The sequence below is a fragment of the Schistosoma haematobium genome, chromosome ZW (assembly GCF_000699445.3).
Source record: "Schistosoma haematobium chromosome ZW, whole genome shotgun sequence".
Classification (NCBI taxonomy): Eukaryota; Metazoa; Platyhelminthes; class Trematoda; order Strigeidida; family Schistosomatidae; genus Schistosoma; species Schistosoma haematobium.
In genome coordinates this window covers 38,230,536-38,244,860 of record NC_067195.1, presented here as the reverse complement: position 1 = coordinate 38,244,860, position 14,325 = coordinate 38,230,536, and the positions used below count along the sequence as shown (strand labels likewise).

Here is a 14,325-nt window from a genome sequence, read left to right as displayed (position 1 = left end):
TGCTAACACAAATAACATATTTTTAAAAAAGCGCAGTAGTCATAGTAAAAATTACACATTTAACTCAAAAAACAGCAGAAATGAAGTCCCCTTCACAGTGAAATGAAGAAACAATTATTTAAAATGAAGGCAGGTGTGTTTATTTCACCGAGCATTGTCTTGTTGTACGGGAAACAATCATGCATAAAATATTCAAAAAGATAATAATAGTAATTGGAACGCTGGAAACATGAAAAACCAATATACTGGTGAGCGAAGACGGAGAGGGGCTGGCAGTGGAATCCATGACGCGCGTTTCGTCCTATTTGGGACTCGTCAGCTGGATGTACATGCACTCCAGAGTTGATGTTCCTTCCGAGGCTCGGACCCAGTACCGTTCGCTTTAAATGCCATCGCATTATCTACTTAGCTGAGTCCTGATAGCTATTCATTTGATGAACATAACCTTTGATAACAAGTCAAGCAAACATATGAGACAATTCTGATTTAATTCAAGATATTTTTTTTCAAAATTACGTTGCAAAATATAAAACTACTTGAACAGATTGGCGATTACAGGTCATTGGTACCACATAGAGAGTCTGGGCGAATTAATCGATACTCAGACTCATGTCTCGCGGTTAATCTCACGAGCTATTACATTCATACAAGAGAAGAAAATCACCTAAACAAAAGCTTTTTTCTATTTATTTGATGTAAAACAAAATGAATAAATACAATCTTAATGTTTTACACTCACATCTCCTTCAAGTCGTTGAAATAAACTTTGAATGGTCTTTACAACACATTGATGTGTGATTTTCACCCCTTTGGGAATGCCTATAATAATAATAATAATAATAATAATAATAAATACCTTACTAAGGAAATTAAACTTTTGTGAGATCATGACAGTTTACATTTATTTAGGTTTATGCTATAGATGCACTTGATAATTACAAATAAAGATACGACTTTTATGTGAAAAAAAGTCGATCGATTCTCTTTTTCACCATGCACTGCACTTATATCATTCCTTCAACTTGAAATGAACTAATTTTACTGTTGTTTACATTTGACGTGACAGATTTTGTGTATCAAAGAAATTTGAGGTTTTTTAATTATTATTCAATTGGATAAGGCACCAAAAATCGTCAGAAGGTTTGTAAGAAGGAAAACACTGACCCAAGTTTTCTGCTAACTCGTATTCGTCAGCAAGGTATACCCAAAAGCTTGAGGGAACCGATGCTTCTCGTGTGAATACGTATCTTACTGTGCGAAAGACCAGCTATTTATGATTTCTAATAGTCACTTTACAAGTAAGCAATTGGTACAACGAATACCTTGAAATTTCGTTTATGCATCGCGCCGTCTGAGTTGATAACTTGAATACAAGAATACAGCGTCCTGAGCATAAATGTGAGTTAAGAAAAGAAACTAATCATTTGGAATTGACAAAAAACTGAAGATCAAATATTAGAAGGTAAAAGTGTTCTTAGTGTAGATGCATGACTAATATCACTAATAATAAGTACTTGAGAACATCAACCACAACAACATTTCAGGGTATTTCTAGACTGCATGAAATTTGTAAATGGTGAGAGCTGGTTAGTGCCATTTACCTTTACAAAAAGTGCATCAAAAGCGAGTACATAACCGAATTGAATTAAATTCTTTAACTTTTGTATTGCGAGATTAATCAAATTTTCAGTGATAAAACACAAGAATAGCCTTAGAGCAATAAAAATTATTTTCGAGATTTCTTAACCGTATAGAAATCTCTTCAGCACTTTGAGATAGCTGGAACTTTCCGATCCAGTGAATTTCAACTAGCCAAATTGTGTAACACTGGTGAATTTGCAACTAATAAACAAGTAACCCATAATTAAATTGTTAGTTTCGGAATAAATAATCAAATAAAGTAATGATTGAGAATGTTTTGCGCAAAAGCGTCATTAAACTAACCTGTACTTCCACTTGTATAGCAAACCATAAATAAACTCTCAGGTTTTGGAGTCTAAAACCCAGAAATAAACAACAGCTTTTATAAGATGAGAAAAAGTGCTCATATATTAATGTTAATGGTGATTAGTTTGAAATAACATCGATATTGTAATTAGTTTACAGGAATTTTTGCAAAAAAGTAATTATAGAATGGTAAATTGTCCTACCCGAGTATAAATGTATGACGGTGAAGAGACAAAAAATTCTTGCGATAGATAAATAGATTATAAACCATAGTGTAATGTTATGTCAATAGTCAAAGGTGAACTGCAATGATATCTTTAGTTATTTTGTGGCATGGACTTAAAAACATCAGTCGGTTTCTTTCTGTATACGACGTAACTTTACAATTTAAGCTAACCATTAGTCAACCCGTAGATCCTTTCGTGCCACTCAAGTATCTACGTTTTCATTGAGATAAACAAACGGCCATTTTGATTGAGTAACCAATACAGTAATTTTTGATAGGAAAATACAAATGATTTTAAAAAATAGTCATACTCTAGTTAAAGACAGCAATAAATCTTAAAATTACTTGCGACGAGACAGAAAGTATAACCAAATGATGCCTATCAATAAATATTGTCATTTGACGATTACTCATGAAAGAGAAAGAACTATGAAAGCGAGACCTTTAAAACGATGGATTCAAATAAACTGTTGTTGGTAAACAATTGTAAAATAATGTATAGATGACTCTTAATGCAAAAAAAATACACAGGAAAGAGGTATACCACAAAAAAATGAATCGATATATACTTATTAGGAAAAAACTCACTTCAGTGCAAATGAGTTCTCCAGTACTGAACTCCTAAAATTTAAATTAGAAAGTATATTATACAAGAAAATTTCAAAAATGTCATAGTCACTTTGTGAGTAAACTCGCGGTTAGCAATTAACCAGCATTGAAATTTTAGTAGTATAGTCCAGAAAAAGATTCAATGAAACTAGAAAATGTTAAAAACTGCGACACGGGTGATTTTAGAAATAAAAAATAAAAAGCAAAAACAAGCAGTAAATGAGTTAAAACAGAACATTAACTGAAAAAATCTGACAAAACTGACCGAACTCATGGCAAACAGCCAAACACAAAAGAGAACAACAATATGTGCAAAGTGATTGACAGCAAGATAGAATGCAAACTTCTGGTGCGAGAATCCCATACGAAGAGGTTGGATCAGACAAATACAGCAGATTTACAGACACTTAACAAACAACTAACTAATAACTAGTTGAACAGTCCGTATAAATTAAAGCTGATAATCATTATAAACCCACCATAGTTGGAAAACGAGAGCTATTAATCACATTTTTAAGTAGAAACTGCAATCGACTTTTTACTCCCAATAAAGAGATACATCGTATCTTCAGAAGTGATCATTGGAATAAAGGAACAGAAATCGTAAAAACATATATGCACGTCCAATAGAAGATTATCCAGAAGAAAATAAAACATAAGGATGACTGATGAGACACATATAAACATGCAATCTACAAAAAACAAAAGAATTTTAGCAGGAAAAGAGGAAATATAGGCAAACAAAAGACCCTGGGGTCTCGGCGATCGTCAAGAATAAGAAAAGAAAACATAAAGCATATGATCATTGCTAAATGACTCATAAATGGTCCACAATAACTGGATGTGAAATAAGAAAAGGCAAGATCAAGGGATAGACAGCTATTGAGTCCCAGTAGTTGTGCCATATCATCAATGTGTCCAGATAAGCCAATCGGCACCACCAAGCTATGTGGCTGGGAAAGGCAACTAAATGTTTACAAAAACAAATAAAATTGAATGATCCAATATGAGTAAATGACTTGTTCACTCATTAGCATTTCTGCTCGATTTCGTTCGTGTGCTTGTGGCTTGTGATCTGAGCTATTCAGTAATCGACTAAGGTCGACGCTTCATGTCGCTTTCTACAATTTACACACCACTGGGATTTACCTAATAATTGTTATCAGGATAGTTGATACATGAAGCCTCAAAAGGGATTTGGAAGATAATCCATTACAAGATAAACACTTGTCAACACATCGGCACTTACATACGCCTGTTACCCCTCGTGGAGGAGCATATGCCGCCGATCGGGATTAGGCAACCAACTATGTCCTGGGCTCTTCTTCTGTTTTTCTCAAGCAAGATTCATTCTTTGGATGTGTTTTCTAATCCGGATGCAATGTGTTCACTGGTCTTCCTCTTTTACTTTCACCTTCAGGATTTCAAGTTAGCGTTTGCCTCGTGATACATGTGTGGTGATTTCCTCAATGACTGTCCTGTTCACTGTCAACGTCTTCCCCTAATTTTCTCTTCAGTTGGAACCTGGTTTGTTCTCTCCCATAGTAGGCTGTTGCTGGTGATACCCGACTAACGGATATTGAGTATCTTACGTAGATAATTGTTTAGAAATACTTGTTGTTTTGAGTTCCATATGTTCTTCAGTTGTGGAAATACTTTCCATGCTTTGTCAATCCTTAGCTTTACATCTGCATCAGATCTTCCCTGTCCATCGGTGATGCTTCTCAGGTACGTGAAATTTTCCACCACTCTTAGAGTTTCTCCATCGAGTGTGATTGTTCTGTGTTGAATTTGAGGATATTGCTTTTTCCCTTGTGTATATTGAGGCCTACTGTTACACTGTTAGTCCTGACCTGCATTTGTTGATGTGCATGGGATAGAAGAGCTAGATCGTCTGCGAAGTCCAAATCGTTTAGTTACATACAACCTGTCCATTGAATTCCGTGCTTCCTCTTAGATGTGTAGGTCTCTATAATCTAGTCAACCATCCGACGAAAGAGCAAGACAGAGAGCAAGCAACTCTGTCTGAAACCGGTTCTCGCTTGACATGCATTTTTGAGCTGTCCTTCATCCACCACTTTGTACTGTAGTCCATCGTGTGAATTCCGTATGATATTGACGATCTTCTCAGATACATCATAGTGTCGACGAAGTTTCCATAACGTTCTGCCATCTACACTGTCAAATGCTTTCTCATAGTAAAGGAAGTTAATGTATAGTGGCGAGTTCTATTCAAATGATTGTTCAATAATGTTGCGATATGGTTTGTGCACGACCGATCCTTACGGAATTCAGTTTGTTGATCTCGAAGCTGGACATCTACTGAGCCTTTCATATGGTTCAACAACACTGTTGAAAACCATTCCTTGTACTGACAGTAGCATGATGCCCCTATAGTTCTCACATTTGCTCATCTTTCTTTGGCATCTTGATGAAGTATCCATGCACCCAGTTTATCGGCACTTGTTCTTACTCCCAAATCTTCCTGAATAGAACGGTGAACATGTTTGCAGTTACTTCTATTTCTGACTGCTTTCCCACTCTTCATTTGTCTGATGACCATGCTGATTCTTCCGATTGTTGGTGAGGGTGAAATATATAGGAAGGTCTGTGTGTGCTGCCTCGATGTTCGCTGGGTTCAGTGGACCTGGTCAATTCAAGAGCTCTTCAAATCTGTTCCTCTGTTCTTGAATCTCACTGACTGGCTTGTCTTCTTTCTCCTCGACTGACCTTTCTGGTTTACCGTATCTTCCAGCTAGCTTCTTCGTTGTACTTTCTTTCTGTTGTAGCATTTTTCGCTTATCAGCTCTAATAGTCGTAATCACTGGTTTATTTGCTTCTGTGTATTCGGTTTGTGTCTTTGCTTTCTCTACTCTTACTCGGCTGTAGTTGATTACTGCCTTCTTCTTCATGCTTTTTTGAATCTTGCCAAAGGTATCAGTAGACATTCGTTCTCTAGGCTGGTGCTTGTTGGGGGCATAGCACGTCCTACCATGTTTAAGTTACTGCTTGTTTGGTTCCTTTTCCGTTGTTTCCCATAGCGGTTTCTTCTACCTTGAGTAGATGTTTATGATAAATCTTCTAACTGAACGCTTGATTCGCTTTCCAAAGTTCTTCTAGTAAACCCAGGCTAAATCTACACGGCAACTTGAACACGAGAAACAGACTCGAAATATGGAAAGAACGCTTCACTCCAAGGTTATTTTATGTACAGAAAACCAAGGATATTTATAGCATTTCAGATGGCTTGGGCTTTTGGGAAGTTCTGGAACCCTTATAAACATAGTAGTAATATAGGTAAGTGTCCAACCAGAAATGTGACGCGTGAGTTTTCACTTTGCAGATGCTTTTGAAGAACTATCGAATGCTTAGTGGAAAATATGGTTCCCAGAGTTTTCAGGGTCTGCACAACACTTGTAAGGCTTGACACCTGTTCCTGAGACCTACCTTGAATTCGCAGAGTCTATCAGTATCTTGAAGGCAGGCTATATTAAACCTTTGTAATGCTGTTTACCCAGTTTTCCAGTGCATTATTACATTTAGTTTCATCGAGGTATTTGCCAGGTGGTGATCTGAATCAGTGTCAGCTCCACTCTTCGTTCTCAATTTTTCTTTCCCAGTCTTGTAATAATTGGTCTACAACACAGTCATCATGAACTGTTTAGGTGTGGTTCCGATATTGTTTAATTTTAGTGTTCTTGTCTAAAACTGTACCTCCTTATCTAAATGCATAGATGATATCCTCTCTCATCCAATCACTGACGTTTAGTTTTTTATCTGCATATGTGAAGCCAAGTAAACAGGTTATTGGATGGGTGTTATGCTATAAATCATATTAATTATTCTTAACTCGTTTCTGTGGGATTCTAGATTAACTTTTCGGTTACATAAAAGTTTTCTCTACAATGCCATAATAATAGCAACATTCATTTTTCTCTATCGTTATTTTCGATAAATAGTTATTGTTATCAGCTAGTAATGTTGGAAGGGATCTTATTACAAACGTCTAATAATCTTTATTGTAAAGCCTGTGTAGGAAATGCTCCAATAGTGATATTTTTTGCCATACTACTCCTACTCTTCCCCTTGTTCGACCTGTTTTATTGATACAATGTTCCGATACTTTGCTTCGGATGGAGAAATTTCGTTGACTAGGTACAGATGAATTGTTTATTCGTTTTTGTGAATGCAATATAATTAGAAATAGGTAACATTGACCCATATATCTCTTTTATTGATTCACAGAACAAACCATTGTGAAGTGAAAATAAACTGGGGCAGAATCCAATAAGTGGTGTGACGATGGCAAATAAGAAAAGGTCAAAAGGTAAACAGAGCTTGGTAGTCAAAAGCGAGACAATCAAAAACAAAGAGAACTATAAAATACTTTTCTCTTTCAGTCGCTCAGCCTCGCCTACTTTTTCTAAACAATGATAATAAAACCTGACAATGACTCACTCAATTGAAATAAATTTAACTCTTAAAGATGGATTAAAGTAGCAGTAAGACTGTACAGTGATTTTTGCCTTACGAATTTTTTCATGGTATTGGGCACAACATTTTTTAAAAAAAACTCCACGTATTCGAATGGATTTATCATTTTTTGATCAATTGTAGGTATCCAAACTAAAATACTTTGCTAAGTGAAGATATTGAAAAAAGTGTCATGTTTATAAACAAATAAGAAGAAACATGAAAATGTTTCATGAACATTTAAAAATTACAATTAATATCTGAAAATTTTTTTCTCTCCTTTAAGTTAATATGAAAGTTGAGATCAATGAGGAGTATCCCTGTAGTCTCACATTTGTATATTCTTTTCAATTAATTGTTTGATGAAAAAAATGGCATTCGAAAATTTCCAACAGTGTAGAATAAATAAGGCAGTACATTCTGTCCTCTTGAACACAATCTGATAATAACAGGAGTATCTTCAAGAGTAACTAATGTTCATTTTTATTCGATAATACTAAAGAGAACATAATGTTAAACTCAAAGTTTTAAGTTGACAAGACATACTAGCATTAAACTGACAATAAATGAAATAATTAAAATACATCTGCCAATTAAATCATTTTATGCTTCCTTATTGTCTAGTTACATCAATGACTAACGGTGTTAGTAGGATGATAAACTGTATTAATTTAATTTATTGCAACTCACTAGTCAAGTACAGATGCTTATATCCTATTTCTGTGAAAACTAGTGAATATATTTAGTTTCTCAGATAAAAATAAACAGAAAATATGAGTCTATTGCTTTAACCAATAAGCAACTGCATAAAAAAACTAGACACATTGACCATAGCTTTTAATTAAGCTTACTGTTGTGTTACAGAACTGTTACATCAAATCTTGTTTACCTATAAATCTTGGTGTCTCAAAAACCTAGTTTAAACGGGTTATGCTTGCTCTTTAACCTAGCTAGTCAGTATCATTGAAATAGGTAAATGAATGAAGCGAAGTCATGTGTTTTGTTCATGTTTTGTGTGGTTCTATTTATGTACTAAAAACAAACAACTGGCATGACTGAATCATAATTATCCGCTTATTACTGTCGATACAACCTACTGTTATTGAGTTACCAAGTTATGACTTGTGATGATTCTAAGGGGCTTAAATATTATTAACGTTATAAGGCTCTCTATTAGTTGAGTGTTTTAATGCTTAAGTCAACGTTATACTGTACGAGTACACTAGTATTAATTTGTTCTCGATTGTTTTTCCCAAAAAAAAGATAGACAAGCAATAAATAAATAAAGTGTCTAGGAAAGAGGTCGTACATTATTAGAAAACAATGACCAGTGACAATAAGGAGAATGTATGAATGCATCAAACTACAAAAACTATGATACTAGTAAAAGTGATAGTTATAAGATGATGGATGGTCTATAGATAGGTTAGTTTTAGTTAATCTTGTTGTTATTTGTGACCAACCGGAAAGATATGCGAACATATAGAGGATTGATAAATGACCAATAATAAACACTAACTTATTTTCTTGACAAGGTCACAATTATCATAACTGAAAAGTAGTCATTAAAAACTGTAAAACCTATTGCATACTTATTCTAATTATCAGCTTCGAAAAAATACTTGTAATAAAGCGCTTTAGTAAGTTAGAATTTGATACTAGTGTTTCTTAAATTTCAGTCAAATATCAGTATAAATATTTAGTAGTGAGAATCAATTTACTCAAGCCTCCAGATACAACTTGTTGATATGAGCTCTAAAGTTTTGAAACCTAATTGCAAGACAGCCTATTGATACGAACCTGAACATCAAACTTCAATCAATACATGGAGATACTAGCTACTTTACTAGTAAGCCACGATTTGTTTGATACTCGGTTAATTAAGTCGAAAAAACATGGTTTTCTGTTATTTTGAAGTATTTAGCAAATATTTGATTATGAGCAACTAGGTTTCAGGGCAATTCTAGTGATAAATTCATTGTCATAATAGTTCATTTACGAATTAACAGTAAAACACATCTGATCAGATTGATGAACAGAAGAACTAAGTTTATATTAAGTACCAGAATTTTCATAGTTAAACTCGGATAAGCAATTTTTAAAAAGGCTGTCCATCCCTGGTTAACATTCGTCCGTTTACTGCTTAAAGCTAAAATACATCAAAAACGATATACAGATAAGGATAAAAAACTGGTCGTGAGTATAAGAAAAAACTCAGAACATGAAAAAAGCAACCCGACATTATTAATACTAACAATGTACAGTTCACTGAAGGATTAGTTTCATTCTGTCTTTTAACAACCGGGTCGAATTAACAAATGTTACTAACATGTTTAAAATGTATATGAAAATGAAACTCACTAGGAATTCTTCATAGTCGTAAATTTTTACCAAACTGTTAACTGATGAAACAGAAGCAGACTTTGCATTTGTAGACGAGTTAGGAAATAAGATAATGTGTTGTAAAGTGTCAGGTGCGAATGTAGTAATACGTTGTGCTACTTCAACTGAGTCACAAAACATTATTGGGAGCTCAGCTAGATAGGAAATGAAGATTAGAACGAATAGAGTGAGAGTAATAAGTTAGCATATTACCATATTAAAATTCATAATCGCTGAAACAAGATTCAAGTGAATAGCTTGTTCATTCATTTCTGGAAGAAAACTGTATCTTTAATCCATTGGTTTTCTCCACATGTATCATAACGATGTTGATTGAAGGTTAAAAAATGAAAGAGCGATATATAGTTGAATTCATGAGTCGATCTAAACTAGACCACCATTCAAAACCTGCAAGCGCTGGACGGTCGTCTAGCGGTGGTCTAGCTTAGAATGACTCATGAATTCAACTATTAAAATTACTACAATCTACACTAACCCTCATTCTGACAATAAAGCGATATATGTCTATCATTAAGTGGATATTTTAAAACGTCTAATGACTTTATAAAATGGAATGAAAGAAAGAATTACCTTACTTCTGATCAGAATGGTTTTGAATGAAATAAAAAAGGGAAAACTTCTAACGTATTTATTGAATCGTACGAGTCATTGCTGAGTGATAATAGTATGTATCTCGATTTTAATTTAAATGGTATGAATGAGCATTAGTTTAATGTTCGAAAATATTTCAGTACCCTAAAAAAGTATTATAGTTTGTTCTCGAGAAGACTATCTTTTCATTTAACTTCTCTTAACTACAGTATTCGTGGCTTCTATAGACGCATTGATTTTTACGGGAAAACCCTTTTAATTATAGGTCTTGATAAACACTGAGCTTATTTAATGTTATCGATATACGCTTATGTATAACTCTACCAGAGGTGTTTGTAATCTAAATGAAATATATTGCTGTCATCTGATAAATTTTCAGCTATGTAGATTTTTACAGAGATTAAATAAAATGGACGTTTCTACTGTCGTTCATAAACTTTACAAAAGAATCATAGTTAAAAATTAATGCTTATAATAATATAATTTTAGATGGGTAGCTTTTGTTGTTGACCAATAGAAAAACCTCCTTCAATGTTGTCATCAGTGAAGCAGCTTGAAATATTTTTTCGATACAACAGAAAAAAACTTACATAAAGATTTTTCAAATGGCGTTTTATTTGTTTTCTTTTTTACGTAGTGGTTATTTTAATATAACACTAGGAGCTCAATCTCTTCTACCATTAGTGGCCGTAAATATTATATGAAACAACGAACTCTGATAAATGTAAATAAAACTATTTTACCTCCACTCATCGGAAAAATATAATCTTCTGTACAATGAATATGAAAGCAATTCTAAATTAATATAGCATAGCTTAGCGGACTAGTTCAATAGAAATATTAAATGCATAAACGTTAATGTCTATTTACACAGAGTGGAAGCCGGGACAAATAGTCTATTCTTTTAGATTTTAGTTACTAGTTTAATGTTTTTGAACCAAACGTGTGCAAATTGGTATGTGCATTCATTATCTAAACAGTAGATTGGATGGTAATAGCGCACAACTTTATAAAACTGTTTCGGTATTTTTATATCATGAATTTTAAAGCGCCTTTTAGAAATAAAAAGAAAAACATTACGACAATTTTCATACTTAGAGACTATTTGGACAAAATGAACAGACTATCATGTGGCAAACACAGATAATGTAATCGCAAATCCCCATGAACAGAAGGATGAAATAATTGTTTGAAGCATCCTAGTTAATTAAATATTTACTGGTAATGCCCAAAAGAACTTAAACCTCCGACCCATTCCACTAAAACGTGCTAATATGACAGTGAAGAATAATCCGGAAATAAAAATCAATTTACGATGACTGGACACAAAGCAACAACAAACACGGTCGCGACTCTGCAGTATCACATATATATACATTGATCAGGAGGAACATGGGAAGATAACGTTTAGACTATTACTGAAGAATCAAAACATATTCATTGTTAACTACTTCAAAAGACAACAGAAAAACGATTAGATGACATGTTTTGATTGGTCCTATGTTAGCATAAGTTGTTCAAAAACACTAATATAACTACGTAGCTGAGTTAATTAAAGCTGCATTGGTGAACGTCCTAAAATGTTTATTTCTAATGCGGTCAATTCTCCTCACATGTTTGATTAGTTATTTAGTCATCGCTATGTTTACAATTCGTTCACAATTAGTACACCATCGATATACCACCTAACCAAGTTAAAATAAGCTATTAATTCGAGAATTTGAGACCTAATTTCATCTCGCAATCCAGAGGTTTGAATACATCACTTAATGGAGTGTTTGTCAACACTAACTCTGTATTGGATTTGAGAAACTGAAAGAAGAATAAATGCTGTCTTCTTTGACAACTTTTTGCGCGGTAGTGACGACACCAAGAACTATTTATTTGTTCTGGAGATGGAACCCACTATTCAGACTTTCATTTATTAGGAAGAAAGATAGAATCCAATCAGTCAGTCAATAACAACGTAGAACTTCGTACGTACGTACATCAGTTCGAGTTGCCACACCACATTAGCACAGAGATGCACTTGTCGATTCAAATCCCGTAGTGGTAGAGGTAATAAGAGTATAAGCAGTAATCGGGAAAATTAGTGTTTGGAGATGTTATTTAAAGAGTATAATACAGTGAAGTAAATTTGGGAAGAGAAAACAAGAGACAAAGAGGAATCAGATCAAAATTTGGGAGGACACAAAGAGTGGATGCACCTGCACCATTGCAAACGATTTTGAGCCATGTCATTCAGGGTCTCTAACCATCAGTTGCTATCATCTCGCGGTCCCCAATCAGGTAGTCTACACCTACCAACATGACTCAGTCCACTTGTCAGTGACTTCATGGACTTGTGCCATGTTTTGGTCTGGCCGCCCCTAGCTTTCTTCCAACCTACTCCTATACCACTGAACATCGCACGTCGAGGCAGTCGGTCGTTGGGCATACGTAACACGTGTCCCAGCCATTTCAACTGATGAAGTTTCACCACTTCATCAATCGATTTGCCATCCTTACCTAGTACCCGTTTCCTAACAACTGTGTTACTTACTCGGTGGTCCTATGATATACGAGCAATGTTTCGAAGACACCTATGATCAAATACTAGTAACCTACGAATATCCTCTACTCTTACCGGCCATGTTTCACAGCGATAAAGTAGGATGGAACGAACTGCTGCGCAGTAAACACGTCCTTTGGTTGATAGACGGATATCTTGCCTACTCCATAAATGAAGCAAGTTGGCAGAAGCTAGTCGAGCCTTCTGTATCTGTGCTGAGATTTCGTCACACATCAGACCACAAGGGCTGATGAGACTTCCAAGATAAGTGAAGCGGTCGACACGCTCAACTACTTCACTCCCTATCATTAGTTCGGGTGTCAATGCAACCCAATCCTGAAGCAACATTTTACATTTCGAGGGAGAGAATCGCATCCCGAACATGCTTGCATTGTTGCTTAGAGTGGTCAGAAGACTCGGCATTTTGTCAGCGTCTTCACCAAATAGAACTATGTCATCGGCATATTCCAAGTCAACAAGTGAATCTCCCGGTAGAAGTTCAACCTCTGGAAATTTAGACGAGGCAAGTGTTATCTCTAGAAGCACGTCAATGACAAAGTTGAACAAGAATGGAGAGTGGACAGCCCTGACGAACACCACTTGAGGTAATCAATTCTGATGACAGTTCGCCATAAGCTCTCACTCGACCAGTTGCGTTCGAGTAGAGAGCCTTTACAAGGTTAATGTACTTCTTTGGTACTCCTTTCAGTGACAAACACTGCCATAGAACCTCACAATCAACAGAGTCGAATGCCGCCTTAAGGTCGAGAAATACTACCATTGTGGGGCGTCTGAATCCAATTCAACCTTTCATTGTTCTTCGTTTGAATGGTACACATCAAACTGGACATTAATAAATATAGTTCAGCCTAAATCAAATAATTCAAAGAACAAACATTATATGAGTGCTGGACACTTGTATCTATATCTTAAATGATATTACTGTTAATTATCCAACCACGTTTAAAAAGACTTCAATTTGTCATCTAGTATTCCTTAGTCATAGATACAATTATCTAAATTAATGACTGAAACGAACCCTAAAACCAAGTTTTAAGGTGAGTTACTGTACTGAAAAATGACTGAACTCCATTGGAAAAAAATAAACTGATAAAAAACCTTCATTCTTACTTTGTTTAAGTATAGTTAAAATAGCTTCCTCGCCTAAAGTATCATACAATGGTACAATAGTATAACCAGAGAATGTACAAGCCAATTCGACCATTATCCACTAACGAACAGACAGAAGACAATAAAATTTGTATCCAGTGTTAGTACATTGAAGATATCTTTTAAAAAGTTTACATCTTGCATAATCATACAAAGACGATTAGTGTTCAGCAATGAACATGGAAAAAATGATGAAACAGTTGGTGATGTGAATGGACCAATCTATGTCTTGATATTTCAAAGCACAGTGAAGGTGACCTCAGTAATGGAATCATAAAAATTGTAGACAGCATAATTAAAATGGTGCGATCAAAATACCTCAATCGCTATTCTTTGACAGGTACAAAAAAATGAA

At 34.8% G+C, this 14,325-nt stretch overlaps 1 protein-coding gene across 2 annotated transcripts in view; it reads right to left on the bottom strand.

Annotated features, from left to right (window-relative positions):
• ACSL5_1 (Long-chain-fatty-acid--CoA ligase 5) overlaps positions 1-14,325 on the bottom strand; it is an 84,872-nt gene that overhangs the window by 59,739 nt on the left and 10,808 nt on the right. For both annotated transcript variants that reach the window (XM_051218742.1, XM_051218741.1), the window contains exons 6-10: positions 13,932-14,031; positions 9,617-9,792; positions 2,762-2,794; positions 1,945-1,996; positions 740-819 (exon numbers count right to left, since the gene is read on the bottom strand). In XM_051218742.1, coding sequence (XP_051071348.1) covers positions 740-819; positions 1,945-1,996; positions 2,762-2,794; positions 9,617-9,792; positions 13,932-14,031 — 441 coding nt within the window. The remainder of the gene's footprint in view (positions 1-739; positions 820-1,944; positions 1,997-2,761; positions 2,795-9,616; positions 9,793-13,931; positions 14,032-14,325) is intronic.